Source organism: Pelodiscus sinensis, chromosome 2 (genome assembly GCF_052426305.1).
Source record: "Pelodiscus sinensis isolate ZL-2025 chromosome 2, ASM5242630v1, whole genome shotgun sequence".
Lineage (NCBI taxonomy): Eukaryota > Metazoa > Chordata > Testudines > Trionychidae > Pelodiscus > Pelodiscus sinensis.
Window position 1 is genome coordinate 114,689,090 of NC_143053.1, and position 19,627 is coordinate 114,708,716.

At 42.6% G+C, this 19,627-nt stretch overlaps 1 protein-coding gene across 1 annotated transcript in view; it reads left to right on the forward strand.

The window, feature by feature from the left end:
• Nucleotides 1–13,337, forward strand: part of BLOC1S5 (biogenesis of lysosomal organelles complex 1 subunit 5) — a 39,162-nt gene extending 25,825 nt beyond the window's left edge. The window contains exon 5 of the mRNA XM_075921282.2: nucleotides 8,636–13,337. Within this exon, the coding sequence (XP_075777397.1) occupies nucleotides 8,636–8,815 (180 nt within the window). The 3' untranslated portion in view covers nucleotides 8,816–13,337. The remainder of the gene's footprint in view (nucleotides 1–8,635) is intronic.
• The last annotated feature ends 6,290 nt before the right edge of the window (nucleotides 13,338–19,627 follow it).

Sequence of the window (19,627 nt, forward strand, 5' to 3'; positions counted from 1 at the left end):
AATTCTTTAGTGAATGGAAGGAAGCAAATGGCATTTAGTGCTGTGCTGGTTTATATGAATGTATGTATTCCTACACCTTTGTGTAGAAATAACTATCTTGTATGCTCTATAGAATATTCTTGTTTTAATTGTGATTTTTTAAAATGTATTTTGAACAAACTGGCAAGTTCTTCTTGGAGTGCTTGTTTAGAATTGATATGAACAGGTGTGCATCCATGTATGTGCATGGTAGCTGGAAGATTTTTCCCATATCTGTAGGGTTGGTATGGGTACCCTCTGGAATCATGCCTTCATGGTGCCCAGTATAGAGCCCTGCCAACCCACTACTCCTTCAGTTCCTTCTTATCACCAGTTATGGTAGGCTGGAACTTCCCATAGCCCCTGCTTTCATAAGCGCTTATATCTTCTGTCATTGTTTCCCACCTGTATATAGTTATAGTTTCTGCCACATTTTTTCTTTTGACTCCCCAGGACCATGGAATGCCCTGGGGTTCAGAAACTCTATGGTCTGCATGAAGTTCATGCCAAAAAGAGATCCTCACTCTTCCTGTTTAAGGGATCATCAAAGGGATTACTGTCTGCAGCGAGTTCCATCCTAGAACTCGTAGAGAGAACAGTAGCTTAAAGTTATCCTCATGGAGGCAGGTCTTCATCCCCATTCAGACCTGGGCTCAGGGGACCCAGCTCTGATCACCTCCTTGTCAGTGTGGAGTGCCTAGCCACCATCTTCTAGTTTGGAGCTGGAGAAAGACTCTTTATGGCACCAACATGACTTGAAGTCTGACAGAGTAGGCACTGATTCCATTCACTGGTACCTCAGAATAGAAAAAAGCTGAAAGGGCAGACCTTGGCTAAGTCAAAGAAAGTAAGAGACTTTTAAGCCGACTCCCCCCAGCACCATCTCCTGCTTCCTTTCCACCCCCTGTTGCTGCCTCTGATATGGAGGCAGCAAGCCGGGGGAAGCAATAGTCGAGTAGTGACTTGACTACTCGAGAAGCTTAAGCTTATCAGGTAGTCAACTACTAGACTAGCCACTTGCATCCTTATTTCAGAGACCTCAGGATTGGAGTCCAACTCCTACTATTCTAGAAAGAGTTCAAGTCAAGGTCAAGATGGGATTGAAGGCAGCTCCAGACATGCTGGTCTCTGCAGTGGCAGTGTGTGCTACATTGGCATTTCTGGATCCCCTGGGCATTCCACCAAAGCCAGGGAGGGTTCCTGGGACATCACTCAGCACTATCTTCAGTGCTTCAGCCACATTCATCGTATTGCTGTTCATGCACCATACCTGGGTGCCCACCTACATGCCAACACCATCAGTGGCCGCGACAGCTACCTACCATGCTACCACCAACAACCATTTTGACATCAATACTTCTGTTGGCACCATGTGCAACCCACAGCAGTGACCACTACCCCACCTCTGATGGGGTCAGTACCACTGACTTTGGCACTGACATCAACACAGGCATCAGCTCTGCCTCCACCTCTCCAGGAAGCAAGCTTGACACTAATCCCTTTCATGGTGTCAATGGAGTAACCAATGTCTGTACCAGCATTTATTTCTGCATCTCCAACCTCAGTACCAATAGGTGCATTGTTGGTACCAGAGCTGGTCCAAGATCATTGAGAACAATGCGTTCTACCAGGAGTGGACAGCAGAGACTACGCCCCTGTGCTAGTGGCTTTCTCCTTGTGGTCTCCTGATGAGGCATTGGCATGCATGGAAATAGCACTTATGCTATATGACAACAGGGTATTGCAGAATTTCTGCAGAGGGTGGTTCATGGTCTGGGCATTAAGGTTAAGGAACTGAAGAGGCCAATCAAATAGTGTATATTCCTGCCCTCAGACCACTCCTGTATCATACTGCCACATATTAAAGCCATTGTGGACGACACCAAGATCTTATGGCAAACTCCAGCTTCCCTCCAGCCCACTGCCAAGCAGAATGAGAGATACTATTTTGTACCCTTTGTACCCTCCAGACAGGGTCTGCTTTGCAGCAGCCTCCCCTATCCCTCCATGAGAGGCAGCAGGGAGGGGGAGCAAGTGCATCCTGGATGTGGTGCTGGGGGAACTGTCTTTTAAGCTGGCTCCCCCCACAACACTGGCTTGTGTGCCCTCCTCCCACCCCCCTTGCTGCCTCTCATAGAGTGATCCCTACTCGCTCTGTGTTCCCACTGAAGCGCCTGCAGTTGGAAATGGCATGAATGGGGACTGCTTCAGTCCCTATCTGCTCTGTTTCCCTGCTGTGCCTCTGCCTCTCCTGCTCCGCTTCCCCCTCCCCCCTTGCTGCCTCTGATGAAGGCAGCAAGCGGGGGAAGTGACTAATCGAGTCACTACTCGATTATCCGATAAGCTTGTGCTTATCAGATAGTTGCAGCATGAAATATTAAAACATCACCACAGTTTTTATTTTAACTCATAAGAGAACTTGAATAAGCGCTCATATAAACAAATTGAGATGATCTAGACCTCAGGACATAAAGTTTGGCTGTTTGATATACCTGTGTCAATTAACTCCAAAATACAAAGCGCTCTAACTGTTCCTTTAATTTTTTTTAATTTAATTTCTAGCTTACATTAGCAATAGGAGAGGCTATATTTGTCAGGGGTATAACTGGATCTCTTGTGTGATCAGATCACCTTTTAATGACATGTAAAATCCTTGTGCAGTGTATCTTTTACTCAGCATGATGTGAAAATGAAGTAGTGCTTCACAGGGAATCCTAAGTGTCAGCACTAAGAGGTTAGTGCTTTGTCTAACTTATAAATTAATACATATTGCTACAGTTGTGCCCTGGACTAGTAAGTGGTTTGACTTTGAGGTGTGAAAAATATAACATTAGTGTGTGGAGTATGGAAGGTTCCCATAAATTAGAATATGATTTTGTTGGTGGGGATAATTTTGGGTGTCAGTGAACAAAATATTAGAATTAAGGCTGAGAAACTCCTGGTAATACAAACATTTTGCAAGGGGAGAGGGAACTCCTCAAGATAGTAGGAGAGAACATGGGCTATATACTTTTTAAAATTGTAGCATATGTCAAATGTTTAGGATTGATTGCCCTAGAGAACCAAACCCTCCATTGCAGGAGGCAGCAATACAAGCTTCCGCATAACAGCACTACCTTGTGTGCCTGGGCCTGCAAATAGAGAGGAAGAGAATAGTTCATTCTTTGTTCCTTTTTTTTTTTTCCTGCTGAGCTGCCAAAAGGATGCCAATTGTGAAAGTGTTCTTTGTGAATGGATACCTGTCCTCTTGAATACATTTATTTCACATAGGCCACTCAACAGCCATCAAATAGCACTAATTTAGGGGTTTTTTTCTGAGTTAGGTCAGAGTTTGAACATGTGATCTAGAAGTGAAAGGCTCAATACCCTAAGCCATTCATTCTTTTTTGAGGTTGAAATGTCCACATCACTGTTTGGATGGTCTGTCAGCCTGTCATTCCTATTTGTTGGCTCTGACATAGGCTAGTTTTAAGTCCTCTGAACTTTCTGATTTTTAAAATGTGTAGTGTTCATATCTTCGATTTTTCACTTATATTACCAGCTCAGATCCATTTACAACCTTGTGGACTCATTTTTATTTTGCACATACAATCATTACTCTACTCTATGGAACCTAGGACAATTCTAGTAAGACTAGCCAATTAGCCCGTCATAAGATGGGATTTTCAGGTCTTCTCTCCTGAACGCGCGCGCTCTCTTTCTCTCTCCTACTGCCTACCCCCCTCTCTCTCAGCTCTCCTCCACCTCCTGCCTCTCTCTCCGTTTCTTTCTTTCTCTCCATCCCCTCCTGCCTCTCACTCTCCCTTTCTCTTCTCCTCCTCCCTCTGCCTCTCTCTCTCCTCTGTCTTTCCCTGCCCCCCTTCCCCTTCCCACCTGCCGTGGCGCTTGGCTGAGTGCTGCCTGTTCAGCTGGGCTGCCATGAGGGACGGGGGCGGCGCAGTAACATACATGGCCAGGGAGCAGGGCCGCTTGCCGCCGCTTACTACCCCGCTGGAGGCTGACGGGAGCGCTGCTCAGCTGGGAGCGGCGCAGCGTGCCACAGCGCACCAGGCAGGGAGGGGAAGAGGGTGGGGCTGGCCGGAAGGGGGGTGGAAAGCAGAGCTGGGAGTGGGGATTGGAGGCTGTGGGGCTGGACGGGAGGATGGGGGGGGGCGGAGGAAGGGCGGGAAGCAGCGCTGGTGGGGGGAGTGTCCGGAGGGCCCTGCGGCCGCTTGCCGCCTCGGAGCGAGGGGAAGGGGGGCGCTGACGTACATGGCCAGGAGGCGTGGCCATGTACATCAGCATTACAGACGCACAGACACTGGGCTACTGTATATAAGATATGTTTACTTCCTCATTAGCATGTTGCCAGTATTTATGTAAAGGATGGAGATTATGATAATTATTTTTCAGCATTAAATTGTTTAACTATATTTGATCACATTTTTGAGGAAATCCAAGAGCCTGGCTGTTAATATCCCTCTAACAATGTCATTTCTTTAGTTCAGAACAATCTAGAAAGACTGTTTTGGAGGAGAAGAAGAAGGGGAAAAAGAGTGGGGCAGGAAGCAACCTTCTGCTTTAATTTTGATCAGGTAGTTTAATGTCTTAAATAATTTGGGGAGCCTCAAATACAGGGCCACTAATGGGAGGGGGAAGGAGCAGAGAAATCAAAAACAAACTAGACATCATATAGTGTAAATCTGTCTTAATTTGCTAAAATATTGGATGAATGAGTTTGCACAACTGCATTACTCCTGTGCTGAACTACTGTATGTAGAAAAAATTAGTGGATAGATAAAAATTATGTACTCTCACCCATGGAGGATCAACAGAACGGATATAAAAACAATTGTACAGAGTTATTGTGATTTCTGTATTCTTGGAATAAAATACTTGAAGGTCAGACTGTTACTATTGTTTACAAATATTCAGTGAAAGCTTAAATGTCTCTACACCTTTGTGTCATCCTTTTAAGACAAGGGGGTGAAGAGATTCCTATTTAACAGTACCAATGAGTAAGGTGGAAGCTAGAGGGAAAATGCCCAATAAAAATATGTATAAAAACCATAAGGCAAAGTGAGAACTTGATGGCTCAGGGAGAAACACAGTCTACCAATTCCCAAAAGTCAAAATATGAAAATAAGAACTACAAAGATGGTCTGTCTTTTCCTTTGGCCTTAGAGGTTCCTTAATCAAGACTTGTTTATAGTGTTTTAAACACTTGTTTTGTTTTTAGTTTAAAAATATCCATTGGCATACTGATATGCAAACATGTTCTTGTTTCAGTGAACTAAATATTACTTTTTATATTGAGGTTGATGTATAAGTTAATGACCAATAAAAAATGTAACCATCACCATAAAAGGTAGATTGAAATACACTGTATGTACCCACTATTTTGTTACCCATCTTGGTTTGTTGTATAAAATTTATAGTTGTGATGAAATATCAGCCATTACAAGAGATAAAACTTTGAACTTGTCCTTGCGATGTTTGAAGAACCACTTTTTATTCAATAGTGCTGCGAGTTAGGAATCCTCAGTGCAGATATACATACTAAATTGACATATTTGACTGCTTAAAACTGTACTTTATTCCTCTTTCACAGATGTGAAATATAGCGGACACAATATTTTCCAAAAATAACCTTTATTAACACAGACGACCTATATTTTGCAAGCATTGTTACTCGTAAAATCACCTATGCGTCTCTCTGCGGTGCAGGCATAGCTCCATGACTGGTGAGAAAGAACTGGGCAAGTATGTTTAAAAAAACTGAGCTGGGGTTTACTTAAACAATTCCCCTCCCAATTTATAAATTATCCCGAATTAGCTTAAAAATTCTTAAATTATGAGTTGTCCACTAGCAATAGTACTTCCAACATCCCAGGGTTATTAATACAGGCAGTCCCCGACTTACGCGGATCCGACTTATGTCGGATCCTCACTTACGAACGGGGCTTTTCTCACCCCGGAGCTCGCGGGCAGCGGGACCGCCCAGAGCGCAGCGGTCCCGCCACCGCATCCTCCGGGGCGAGAAAAGCTGCTCTGGGTCTCCCTGGTGTGCTGGGGGGGACTCCCCAGCACAGCAGGAAGACCCGAGCAAAGCCGCACAGGGGGCGGGACCCCGCTGCCCGTGCGGCTTTGTTCCTGTCTCCCTGCTGTGCTGGGGGGGCGGCTTTGCTCGGGTCTCCCTGCTGTGCTGGGGGGGACTCCCCCAGCACAGCAGGGAGACAGGAGCAAAGCCACAGAGGCGGCAGGACCTCTGTGCCTCCGCGGCTTTGCTCGGGTCTCCCTGGTCTGCTGGGGGGGGAGGGGGCGCAGCTAGTGCGTCCCGCCCCCCCCCCCCAGCAGACCAGGCTTTTGTTGCGGGACGCCTGGGGTAGAGCAGCTGGGGTGCTGCCGGGTTGGTCCTGCGGGGACCTACCCGGCAGTGCCCCAGCTGTTCTGTCCCAGGAGTCCAGATTCAGCCAGTGTTGAAACTGATCAGCGGCTGATTCCAGGAAGCCGGGGGCAGAGCAACTCTGCCTAGGGCTTCCTGTAGTCAGCCGCTGATCAGTTTCAGCAGCGGCTGAATCTGGAGCCAGTTCCAACTTACATACAAATTCAACTTAAGAACAAACCTATAGTCCCAATCTTGTACGTAACCCGGGGACTGCCTGTACCATGGACTATTATCATTGGATAACAAAAATTACTTGGATTATGCCTGAAATGTAGTACTAGCTTTAGTGTTTTATTTTATTTTTTATTTTTTGGCGACTAGACTAGAATGGAGACAAGTTGTCATTGGTTATATCAGTGGTTTTCCAAATTTTTAATGCAAACCTTTCCTCAGACTACCAGCCAACCACCCATGATGACAGAATGCCTTTGCTTATCTTTAAATACCTTAAATACTATATTATTCATATTAGGCTACTGGAGCATAAAAAAGTAAATATGCAGCTATATTATAAGGGGGCATATATAACCGGTAAGAGAGGAACTATTATACATCAAAATCATTAAACAGATTAAACACTTTAACTTTATCATGTTAGTTTACAAAAGTTCATTTTAAATACAGTAAAATATTATTTTTTGTCCAAAACAAAAGGTTTCAACATTGTTTTAATTTATGGCAGGTGTGGGGAACCTTTTTTGGGTTGGAGGTCACTGATCCACCAAAAAATAATTCAGGGGCCTTACAAAAATTAAAAACAAAAAAATAAATAACAACTCCCCCCAACCCTCACTAATGGGGCCCCCAACTGAGACACTTCACACACCTCAACACTCCAGCCCCATAGGGAGAGGGAGGAGGGAAGGGAGGACAGAGGTTCGAAGCTCCGCACAGGCCAAATTAACTCTTCTGGAGTCCCAGGGCTAATAGATTTTGTGGGCCCCACTAGGCTCTGGAGTTGGGACCAAAAATGAGGGGCTCAGGGTGCAGACAGGGGCTGATAGGGATGGGGATGCAGGAGCAGGATGGGGGTTTGGGTAGATGGTGAGGTGCAGATGCGGGTTGGGGGTGTGGATCGGGGCAGGATATAGGGTGCAGGAGTAGGTTGAGTGGGTGGGGGTCTGACCCAGTAGTTTGAGTGTAGGAGAGAGCTGGGAATGGGGGTCTAGCCTGGAGGTTGGATGCAGGAACAGGCTGAGGGTGGAGGGTCTCAGCAAGAGGTGGGGTGCAGGCAGAGATGCAAGGTCTGGGCATGAGGGAGATATAGGAGCAGGATGAGGGTGCGGGGTCTTGGTGACAGAGGGTGTGTGTGAAGGCAATGGGTATGCAGGGTCTGGGCATGAGGGGGATGGGAGTACTTACCTGGCTCCGCACACCATGCTCCTCCCGTGAGCTGGATCCAGTCCACATGGCTCTGGGATCCCTCACCCCATATTGGGAAGCTGGCACTCCAACGACACTGGGAGGATATGAGGTAGTGTCAGTACCTTGCTGGTTGCTGTGCTTGGGCTGTGGATGACCCCTTCTGGCCTCTGTCTGTAAGCACTGCCCAGCGGGGGGCACCTTGAGGGCCCCCATGACAGTGACCGAACTGGTTCTACTGGTTATGGGAAGGGATGGAACAAAAGAAGGTTGTGTTGGGGGAAGGGTCAGTTTCTGGCTGGAAAACATGAAGGGAACAACCTAACCTGAGGACTGAGGGTCTAGGGTGGGGCGATGGACCCCCTAATCTCAGGGGTCTGAGGCAGCCTGGCCTTGACTCCTGTAACCACATCACGTCTGTGCTGTGCTGTATCCCGGAGAAGCAATAAACCCTCTCTATTCTACTGGCTGTCTGAGTCTGTTCTTGCTGCTACTGGGCTGCATGATCAGGGGGACCCACCAAATCACCGTCACAGAGGGGCGTAGGGTTGGAGAGCCAACATGGGCTCCCCGCTGCAAGACGATCCTGGACCTTTAGTCCACAGACAACACTTTGATTGCTACTGGGTTATGTGATGAGGCTGCGTGGTTATCACTTTTCTTTTGTCTTGTGCAGTGTGACTAGATGAACATAATTTCTACTTTCTGGTGCTATAGTGAAAGCTGGTTTCTTTATTATGTTTGTCTATGTAAGTTCATCAAGTCTGCATTAACCCACTGTCTTCATCTAGAAACAGTTTTTATAACTTTCCTTTCTCCTCCTCTCAGGTTCAGACTGACACACTAATGGCTGGCGAAAAGCAGCATCTAGCCCACTGGGAGGTGTTTATGAAAGACCAACACAGCAAACGAGCTGAAGTGGATGAAGAGCACAGAAAAGCTATGGAACGCCTTAAAGAACAATATGCTGAAATGGAGAAGGACTTGGCTAAATATGCTTCTTTTTAAGACCTTTTTCTTTGTGATTTTTTTTTGTGTGCCAATACTCTCTTGCTGCAGACTTATCAGAACAACACCGAGATTCTTTCAGAAAGCCTAATCAAAATAGGGGCAACATCCCTCCCCCACCCATCCTCTTGTAACTATAACAAACGTTTGTTTGAGGAAGAAGAGTTTTGCATACCTCCCAACTTGAAGTGCCTCTGCAATCTTATTGTGGTCAAGGTGATTGGTATATCACTCTTTTAGTTTGTTAGGACAGGCAGGTCTAGAAATGGTATTCTACTTTTATACCATGGCTTCATCAATTCAGGGAGTTGCAAACTACAATTCCTTGGTTTTTGAAGACAGTCTTGTCTTCGAGGGGAAAAAAATCTTAATTTAGTTTTTGCTATCTCTATATAAGCCCTCAGCACTGCCTAGAGAGCAGGTATTATAAATGCAAGCCATGCTTGGCTGAAATTAGAGTGTACGCATACTCATCAAGTTATTGTGAGAAAAACCAACATGTCCTGCAAAACAGAGTAGGTTCTGTAAGAACTAGAATGTGTTACTCAGGTACAGTTTTAGCTGCACCATTATGAAATCAAGAGGAAATATTGATTGCTTTCTAAAATAGTCATTACAAGAGTGGCTGTGAGGTCAGAGGAAACAATGTTTACAGTCCTGAGAAGCCTTCCTCCACCCTCACCTGCCCAAAAAAAAAAAAAGATAACTTGTAAATCAGTCCTTCCATTATCACTTTATCAGATACAGTATTTACCTTAAGTATTTAACTTATCATTGGTGCTCTCAGTAGGATGAGCAGTGCTCCTGTGTTGGGACTTACCTAAAATGTGTTGTAATTACCTTAAAACCATTGAGGAAAGATCTGTTTTTGTCAGCATGGCAAGTGAGTAAGTGGCATTAAAAATGAAGCATCTTCAATATTAATTTGTGTTCTTATTAATGTGTATTAAGGAGTATTTGCAACCTCCTGTCATCACAGTGATTTTTTTTAATTTAAAAAATTAATATAATAGCAATAAAACTGACTAGCGTAGCCAAATTTTCCTTTTGTAAACCAAGTGAAATTAAATGCAATAACTGAATGAAACTTGATGCAAGCTCATCTGAGTGACAGGAAGATCTTTCTAATATTATTTTAACTACTATGCAATATAAAATTAAAAGCAGGTAAAAATAAACAGAACTTGCTTATTATCTGTGTTGTAACTACACTATGCAGACAATGGTTGCCTGTGTAAATTTATGGCTTGGTGTCAAGGCTCCATTCCTGGCAGCATGTTGATAATATGATTAAAGTTAGCAGAGGAGATGGAATAAGTATTTGAGTTTTCTTTCAATAACACTGAATTCCTGCCAAACTGCTCTATCCGCTACTGTAGGCCTGACAGCTTCATCAATCATCATCTGGTACCTGGACTGAAAAGAGCCCTTGCTGACACTGAAGCATGGTGGAATGTTGTTAATTCTGTTGTGGATGGAAAAATCATAGATGGATCCAAATATTTCACGTATAAAAAGTATGGGGAACCTACTAATGAAAAACCCCTATTGAACAGAAGGTGATTTCTGGAATATCTTTAAGCTTATGTACCCAGTGATGAATTGATGCTGTAACTGAAAGCCTAGATTTACATGTTTCATCAGAAAAACAGAAGATACTGTTGCCTGTCTTTATGGTCCAGAGTCTTGATAGCTTTTGTTCATTTTAAAGATAAACTGAAAGTACTCTCTTCCAAAAGATGTTTTAAAATGAATGCCCTCAAAACTAAAATAATTTTCTGACAAAATGTACTTTGTCTCCCTTGGCACTGAGTGAGTTTGATTTGTGTGTTATTCCTATAAAATAATAATATCACGTTCATTCAGTTTTGAATAAAAGTAAACCTACCTATGCCTGACTGAAGGCTAATAAAATGATATAGGTGTTGCAAGACTAGTGTATACTGCACATCTGTACAAGAGTAAAAATTTTAAGCCTGGGGTCTGTACTTCATTGACCAAGAAAACGCAAAATAGATTAAATGAATGATAATACCCAAGGATAACTATTTTCAAAAGCCAGCAATACTTTGAGCTTTTGAAAATTCCCCCTCAAGATTAATTTTGGGAATTTGTGCATTTAGGAAATATCTTGAAGAAAAGTGTTTACAGTTGATCTTTAATGCACAAACAAACAACAGTCTGTTTATTGGCCTTTAGTGAGAGACTACAAGGAAATATGTATCTATTCAGTAGTCTTCATTTTTAAAAAGTATATTGTGCTGTAGTTTTTAAAATCAATTAACAGTATATACACCTGGACTTTAGAGTGGTTTAGCAAGTGGAAGAAGAATAATGCTTTGTTCTAAAGCATAAAAGGAAAACTGTAGTGCTTAGTTATAGCTTAAATAGCTAAACAAGTTCATCATGTCTGGATATCTGATTTTTTTTAACCTGTCTTTCAATATTTGTTTAGAGAATGAGGCTATGGTCTATCAGGAGGCTAATGATACTTCTCAGCAGAGGCTTTTGCTTTTTTTGTTTGTTTGTTTGTTTTTAAATGAGAGGGTAGGATTTGAAATACCTGTTACATCCATTTGGGGGAAAATTCATATGAAAGGACTTTTAAAGTTGTGTAATAAGCTACATTAAAAAATTACATGTTTAGGCTGGATTAAAATGTTTAAATTATTAACAATTAAGCTTTACAGTTGGTTTTTAAAAAATCTCGGTGGACTCTACTGGTAGATAGATCAGACAGACTTTTGATTTTTGCTACTTTTGAATGATGAAGCTAATGTTTGCAAACCTGCTTCATATTAGACTGTTTGAATTGCAGTACTTTTATATTTAGTACTCCCGAGTCTAAACTATATTGTTTTATTCTTTTATGTAACTAGAAATAGTGGGTAGAATATCCTATGCACACTGGAATTTTTCTAACATTTTAAATGAGCTTTCTGTTTTGACATCTATACAGCAAGAAAGCACTCACTACTTCCACTTCAAGGATGGTACAAAAACTGCTTCTTAAGTGATAATACTCGGCTTAAAAGTATTAGTTATACCAATAGTTGAATAGTCATACTGCTTTTTTAATTTTTAATATTGATCAACACCTTGTTTAAAAATACATTTTAAAAATCCTGTCTCCAGCTATTCTGGTGCCTCTAATTTCATTGGTTCCTGAAGCTGACCTTTTAATAGGGGGAAGAGGAAGATACTCTTGCTTAGATTCTCACCTATGCTAACTAACCCTAGGTGATACCTCTAAGAGAAATTCCACAACCTATGACTTGGGATTGGAATATCACATCTTCATTGGCTTTTATTTATAAATAAAATTTCAAACTTGTATTAAACTTGTATTAAATTGGAGAAAATAAATGAAAACGTTATCACCCATGATTCATTTCATTAACGGGTTAATTCTTCAGTTGAAGAGGGTCCTTTACCTCTGTACACACCCTGGACCTTGCAATTTGCAGGTACTCACAAAGAGTGAGTCAAACAGCCATTAATCATACTAGCACACTCATCTCATGTGGCCAAACTAGAGAATCTACTATATATTTCAGAGAGTTTGTGTGTCTGTCTGTCTGTGTCTCAGCTGGGGGACATGCATGCTTCCTCTGTCTGTGACCATGGCAGCTGCAATGGCCATGGACAGGTGCTTTTCACCTGGCCCCAAGTTGCTGCAGTGACAGTGAGCTCAAGTTGTCCTCTCTCTCAAGAGTGGCTTGCACACTCAACCCCTCATCCCCAGCCGTACCCAAGAATGATATAAATGAAGGAAAGTAAAACTTATTTGCATTAAGGATCTGAGCAATGCTGGGTACATCTTCTAGTGATATCTAATTGAGCCAAAAAAAACCCCATATAGTAACTCTTGTACCTGTAAGTATAGAGACAAATATTAAACAAGCTACAGATATTCTACACAAAAATAAAAACATCTTACCTGTAGCATTTTCCTCTGTGTTTTGAGGACCAGTAGTGCTACAAATGCTTCTTGCCAATATCATTTTTTTTAAAGGTGTGCTTGTTTGGCAGATATATCTGACAAATTCCAAGTAGCTTTTTTGCCATTATAGATTTTATTTTAACAAAAAGTTTAGCCTAAATGTGTGTCTCAAGAGGAAGCTGACATCAGTAACTGCCTCCTACTTGCATTTGTTACTGCCATCCTTGTATAAACAGTGGATCAAATTGTATGAAATAGCTTGAATTAAAGAAGTGAGCTCTTGTTGGAGAAAGTCTTTGATCTCTTTAATTATCCCATATCGATAGCACATACTGGAATTATGTAGTCTTTTCACAAACCAGATTGCTATACGATGGCATGCAATATTTGATTAAAACACACACACAGTAATCTTTTAAAAGTATTTCAACATTGGTCAAGACAAAAGGCTGGTGTTTGTGTTCATTTTTAAATCTACTGTACCCACTGCTATATATGTGCTATAGAAATTAGTAATAATAATTGGAAAAATGTATTAAGCCACAGTAGCATTTTAAATAAAAGCCTTTTAAAAGGCAAGTATCACTTATTTGAAGAAGAAAGGGCATAAAATACTGTATTTGGTGCTGTTAGTCCTTCCTATATTAAGGCATTTCCAGCTACAGTAGTGGCTGCTTAAATTTTTTGCTGCAATTAATTTTTGTGCTGACCTCTTTTTATCAGTCTTTCTACAGTACTGTCCTTCTTCCTTGTTCCACATGACAGAGATTGTGTGGAGACTGAGGGGTGGAGAGAGAGGGTCTGGAAGATCCAGCTCTGCTGATTAAATGTAGCCTAAGAATCCAGGTGTTTGGGAGACATAACCTGTTACAGTGGACCTCTAGAAACCTGCCCAGGGAGGGATTTCTTTTTCCAGCACTCTGTGTGGCGAACCTCAGGAAAGATCCTAGTGCTTTTGTCAATTTTTCTGTAGAAGGGGAGTATCTGGTCCAATGTGGCTATCAGCAGGAGAAATGGTAGTCAATTCTGATAGGGTTCAGACTTGTGTTTCTGGAAATTTCAGACCAGACGTTTTGGCAACTCAACCATTTCATCTCACAAATATGTGAATGTATGTCCAGTAGAGAGGAACTGCAAATAAAGAGACTTGCACCATACATATGACATAATGGAGCAAATAACTGAAAGTGGGTGGGTTATGTTATGTTTTGAATAACTGCAAACTTAAATTTACTAATCTACTGGAATTCAGAGCCCTTCCATCCTCTCAATCCTTCTTTCCCCAGTAACTCAATAGACATGCACGATGAATCTACAGCGTATTAGTCTTTTTAAAATGACATCAATTTTTAATTGGGTGGGAAAGAACTAGAATACTTTCTGGCATTATTTTAAAAGATGCATCACCTACTTACAACCAGAGCTAATACCTTGAGACAGGAATGAACTAAAACCATTTTCCCAGTCTGTTGTGACACATGACCTCCCATTCTGTGATCTGAAGAATAAATTGTTCTTTGAGCAGCTCTATACATTCCTGCTTATGGGTACTGCCATAGGTAAAAACCTCTTACAGCAGTTTCAGGTAGAACTCTCCTGTTCCCCTCTGCCTCTCCCCTCAGTGTCCCCATGTACTGAGAGTTATACTATAAAAGTGGCAAAATACTTTCTCCAACCCAATTCTTTCCAACCACATGTCTGGATGCATGTGAACCTCTCCAGCCTCTTTCAAATGGTAGTTTTTTCTGCTTAGAAATAGTGTTAGTTTGTTCACTACAGTTTGTGTATAAGTTTTTTCCTGGTTCTGGGTTATAGAGGAACTGAGGAAGCTGGGATTTAAGACATGTTCTTCCTTCCCAGCATTCAGTGACCATGTTGGGTTCCTCAAGTGCCTGATAGAAAAATTCTCCTAGAGAAACTTGCAGCTCATTCTTTTAAGGGAAGGCCTTGACGCTAAACAATGTGTACCCAATCAGGCCTCAGATCATAACTCTAGAGACCATTCTCTTATCCCTGTACAAACTGGCTGCCAGATTCCAAGAAGTCATAACCCCTGTCATGGTCAGATTCCATGCCTGTGGCTCCTCCCGTCAAGCCCCTGAGCCTACATATGTCCAAACCAAGGGCCATGTGGTCAGATGCAATAGTCCTAGTTCCAGAAGAGGGGTTGAGAGAGAGTTCACCCACCCTCATCAGTGCTGTACCTTGTTCCTCCCAGGTATCTGACCTTGATGGAACACCTGCAGCTGCAAGACCAGGACCAGTTCTGACTTCCACTTCTGAATCCAGAAGATAGATTTCCTTAATGTGTCAAAATCTGGACCATCAGTGCCTTTGGTTCTTTCTGCCATGGCACAGAGATAAATGGCTTCTATTAGCAGTGCTGGTTCTTGTGCATCTGTACTGTCAGATCTGTTAAATTCTGGCAAGACTGCTATGACTCTGAAACAAAGATCAATCTTCGGCAGCAAGGGGAATAGATTTGTGTCAAATGTTGTATCTGATGTCACGTCTTTGGATCCAGGGTCACTTCCTGGGTCTGTTCCAGCTACATCTTTGGTTCTGGAGAGCTCTCTTACTGTGGCAGCCCAGGTTCACCTTCTGGCTTCACTTGTGTCATTGCTTCTGAGGGGAGAGACTTGGATTTCCAAAAAGAGACATTTCCCCCTTGTCCAAAGATCATGTTCCTTGGTCCCCATTAAGTAGAAGAGGCCAGAACACACTGTGGGACTTCTCCTGGAAGATCTTTTGCTTCCTCTTCCTAGAACCTCTATGCAGGATCTCCACAATATGGCGGCTCCCTAGTCTTCCCTTCCATTCTACTGCTATCACCGTTATACTCTATATTGGATCCAGACCTCCTTGCTAGGAAGAAGACAGAAGAAGGATACAGAGAACAGTGGCTCATTTTGTACCATCCTATGATCTACCTCCTACACATTGCCAAACCCTAGTTGCTAGGGGAGATAGGCCATGGGCCCTAAAATTGCCATATTGGGGCTACCTCAGGAATTATTTAAATTACCTTCCAAATGGATGGAGAAGTAACATTTAATCTAGCTGTCCATAGATACTTGGATCTGACTCCTCTGGATCCATTGTCATAACTGACAGTGATGCCTGAAATGCTGTCTGAAGACGACAATGAGGAGGTAGGTCCTCCCTTTGGTCAAGAAAATGTGGAAACTGACCATGAACCTGGTTCATCACTGGATGGTTTTGGGGGTGGCTTCAGTCTCTTCCTCTTCTGAAGATGCTATACCATTCAATGACTTGGTGGAGCAAAATTCCACTTTAAATCTTCCTGCAGTACCTCTGGAAGAGATTTCTCACCTGGTATTTGATATCCTCAGGAGTATTTTGAGGAACAGAGTATCCCAATCGATTTTGGATGGTTTGCTACAGTGGGCTAAATCCATGTGGACTACACCTGCTTCTTTTCAATCTGTTTCTAAGGCTATGTCTAGACTGCAGGCTTCTTTCAGAAGAAGTTTTTCCAGAAGAGATCTTCTGAAAAAACTTCTTCCAAAATAGAATGTCCATAGTGCTAAAGCACATCGAAAAAGTGTTCTGCTTTTTCAAAAGATAGCGTCTATTCAGTGTGGACACTATCTCACATTTAAGATGTGATTACTAGGGCCTGTGCTTTTTCCTCTTCCCTTTTCTTTCCAATGAACTCCCTCTTCCCTGTCCACACATGCTTTTTTCCGAAAGAGCTCTTTTGGAAAAAGGCTTCTTCCTCATAGAAAGAGGTTTACCAATGCCAGAAAAACCCCTCTCTTCTTTCGATTTTCTTTCTAAAGAACATGATTGAAGTGTGGACATAAGTGAAGTTTTTTTGGACTGATTGATTCAGAAGGTAATAAGGAAGACCTATTGGGACAATGTAAGGATGATATTCATTGGGCCGCTTGGCCACCTCAGCAGTGATTTACTCGTCTCCTTTAACCGTCTGGCAGTCTTTGTGTCTTCCTGTGTCCCCCTGATTTCCTATCCCAACAAGAGGGCAGGATCTCTCAAACTCTTCTTGATGGAGTGGGTGATAGGACTCTGACTATATCTGCCCTTAAACAGTCATGTTCTTAGTCTGTGTAGGGCATACTAATTTAACTCTTGAAGACAATCTACTAGAAACTGTTACCACCTAAAGTGGTCCAGATTTCCGATTTAAATGCAGGGACAATCTGATTCTCCTGTATCTACTTCCATTCCTTGAGTTTTGGAATATGTATTGTACTTAGAGAATCAGGGGTTATCTGCTGGTAACAACCAGCATGGGTTTGTAAAGAGCAAATCATGTGAAACCAATCTGATAGCTTTCTTTGATAGGATATTAAGCCTTGTGGATAAGAGAGAAGCCATGGACGTGGTATACCTAGACTTTAGTAAGACATTTGACACAGTCTCGCATGACCTTCTTATCAATAAACTAGAGAAATACAACCTAGATGGGGCTACTGTAAGGTGGGTGCATAACTGACTGGATAACTGTTCTTAGAGGGTGCATAACTGGCTGGATAACTGGTCTCAAAGAGTAGTTATTAACGGTTCAGAATCATGCTGGAAGGGTATAACAAGTGGGGTTCTGCAGGGATTTGTTCTGGGACTGGTTCTGTTCAATATCTTTATCAGATATTTAGATGATGGCATAGAGAGTACAATTATTAAGTTTGCAGATGATACCAACCTGGAAAGGATTGCAAGTGCTTTGGGGAGGATAGGTTCAAAATAAAAAATGATCTGGACTAACTAGAGAAATGATCTTCAGCAAATAGGATGAAGTTTAATATGGACAAATGCAAAGTACTCTAGTTAGGAAGGAACAATCAGTTTCACACATTCAGAATGGGAAGTAATTGTCTAGGAAGGAGTACTGATAAAAGGAATTTAGGGGTCATAGTGGACCACAAGTTAATATGAGTCAATAGTGGGACACTGTTGCAAAAAAAAAAGCAAACATGATTCTGGGATGCAATGTAGCCAGACACAAACCCCATCTTGTTCCCCCTCCCCCTCCCCCAGAGAGCAAGAGAAAGGCAGTCAGCCTTTGATGCCCTGGGAATGCAGGTGTGCTGCCTGTCCCTGACTCTACCATAAACAGAAACCAGACAGTAAATGGGCTAGCTGACGACCCGGGGCCTCCCGTCGCCCTGATGGCTAGTACCAGTAATTGACACGCCTGCACTGTCCCAGGAGAGGAATCTTCGCCCATCACATACCAGAGGTGCCCATTGTCTGCATTTTCCCAGGTGTAAATTATGCTTTGCACACTTCGTGGGAAACTTGGCATTCAAAGCCATTTTTCCTAATTGGCCACTTAAGACCAGGAAGAAGCCTACATAACCCAAGGGGTATAAAAAGAGGTTCAGCAGCCCACCCCATTTGAGCTCCAATCATCTATACCTGCTGGCAGGTATTGATTGTCTCCCGAGGTCTGTGGGACGCCCAACCTCGCCCTACTTCTTCCCGAGGGATTGAGAGAAAGACGCTGGCCACGCCAAGTCTGGAACGCAGGGGTGAGAATATATATCTGCTATGTGTCTATTTTGCATGCATTTAATAAGAGCTCAGAGAACCAAAAGGGTTTCATGGTACCTGTAAGTAACTTATTAGTGTATTTTCTGTCCTGTCCTTTGTAGTGTCTGTGTTATCTGTAACACAGCAGTAGCATTTAACACCTAAGTTTACCCTGTAACAATAAAATAGTAACTGTTTAAGCTTTAACCTGACTCCTTCAGTTGCTGTAACAGAACCAAGCACAATTTAAAAGAACTTCAGCCGGTCATAAGGGACTCACTGCCCTGACCGTCGGCTGACAGGGTCATAGTGGACCACAAGTTAATATGAGTCAATAGTGGGACACTGTTGCAAAAAAAAAAGCAAACATGATTCTGGGATGCATTAATAGGAGTGTTGTAGCAAGACATGAGAAGTCATTCTTCTGCTCTACTATGTGCTGATTAGGCCTCAACTGGAGTATTGTATCCAGTTCTGGGCACCACATTTCAAGAAAGATGTGGAGAGATTGGAGAAGGTCCAGAGAAGAGCAACAAGAATGATTAAAGATCTAGAGAACATGAGCTATGAGAGAAGACTGAAATTGGGCTTGTTTAGTTTGGAAAGGAGAAGACTGAGAGGGGGCATGATAACGGTTTTCAGGTATCTAAAAGGACGTCACAAGGAAGAGGGAGAAAACTTGTTCTCCTTGGCCTCTGAGGATAGGACAAGAAGCAATGAGCTTAAACTTCAGCAAGCGAGATTTAGGTTGGACATTAGGAAAAACTTCCTAACTGTCAGGGTGGATAAACACTGGAATAAATTGCCTAGGGAGGTTGTGGAATCTCCATCACTGGAAATATTTAAGGGCAGGTTAGATAGACATCTATCAGGAATGATCTAGACAGTGCTTGGTCCTGCCGTGAGGGCAGGGGACTAGACTTGATGACCTCTTGAGGTCCCTTCCAGTTCTAGTATTCTAATAAAGACCCACTAAATCAAACGCTGAGGGTGCCCCCATTGCTGGTGGTATTCCTTGCTGTCTTAAGGAGTAAGGGAAGTCAGTGAGAGCATTTCTCCTGTTGACCTTCTGGTGTGAGGCTGCCCCAGAAAATCGATGCAAGGTACGTTGACTCCAGCTATGCAATTCATGCAACTGGAGTGGCATATCTTGCATTGATTTTCTCCACCAGTATAAACCTCTTTGAAGAAAGTAAGGCCAGGTCATGCAACCATCATTGCATGGTTATTACTTTAGGTCATTATCACTCAGGACTCCCATTGAATTGGTTGCCTTAAAGAGAAAGCTTAACAGAAAACTATTTCTAAATACATTTATACAAAAAGATATTATTCTTAACAGATTGTGATTT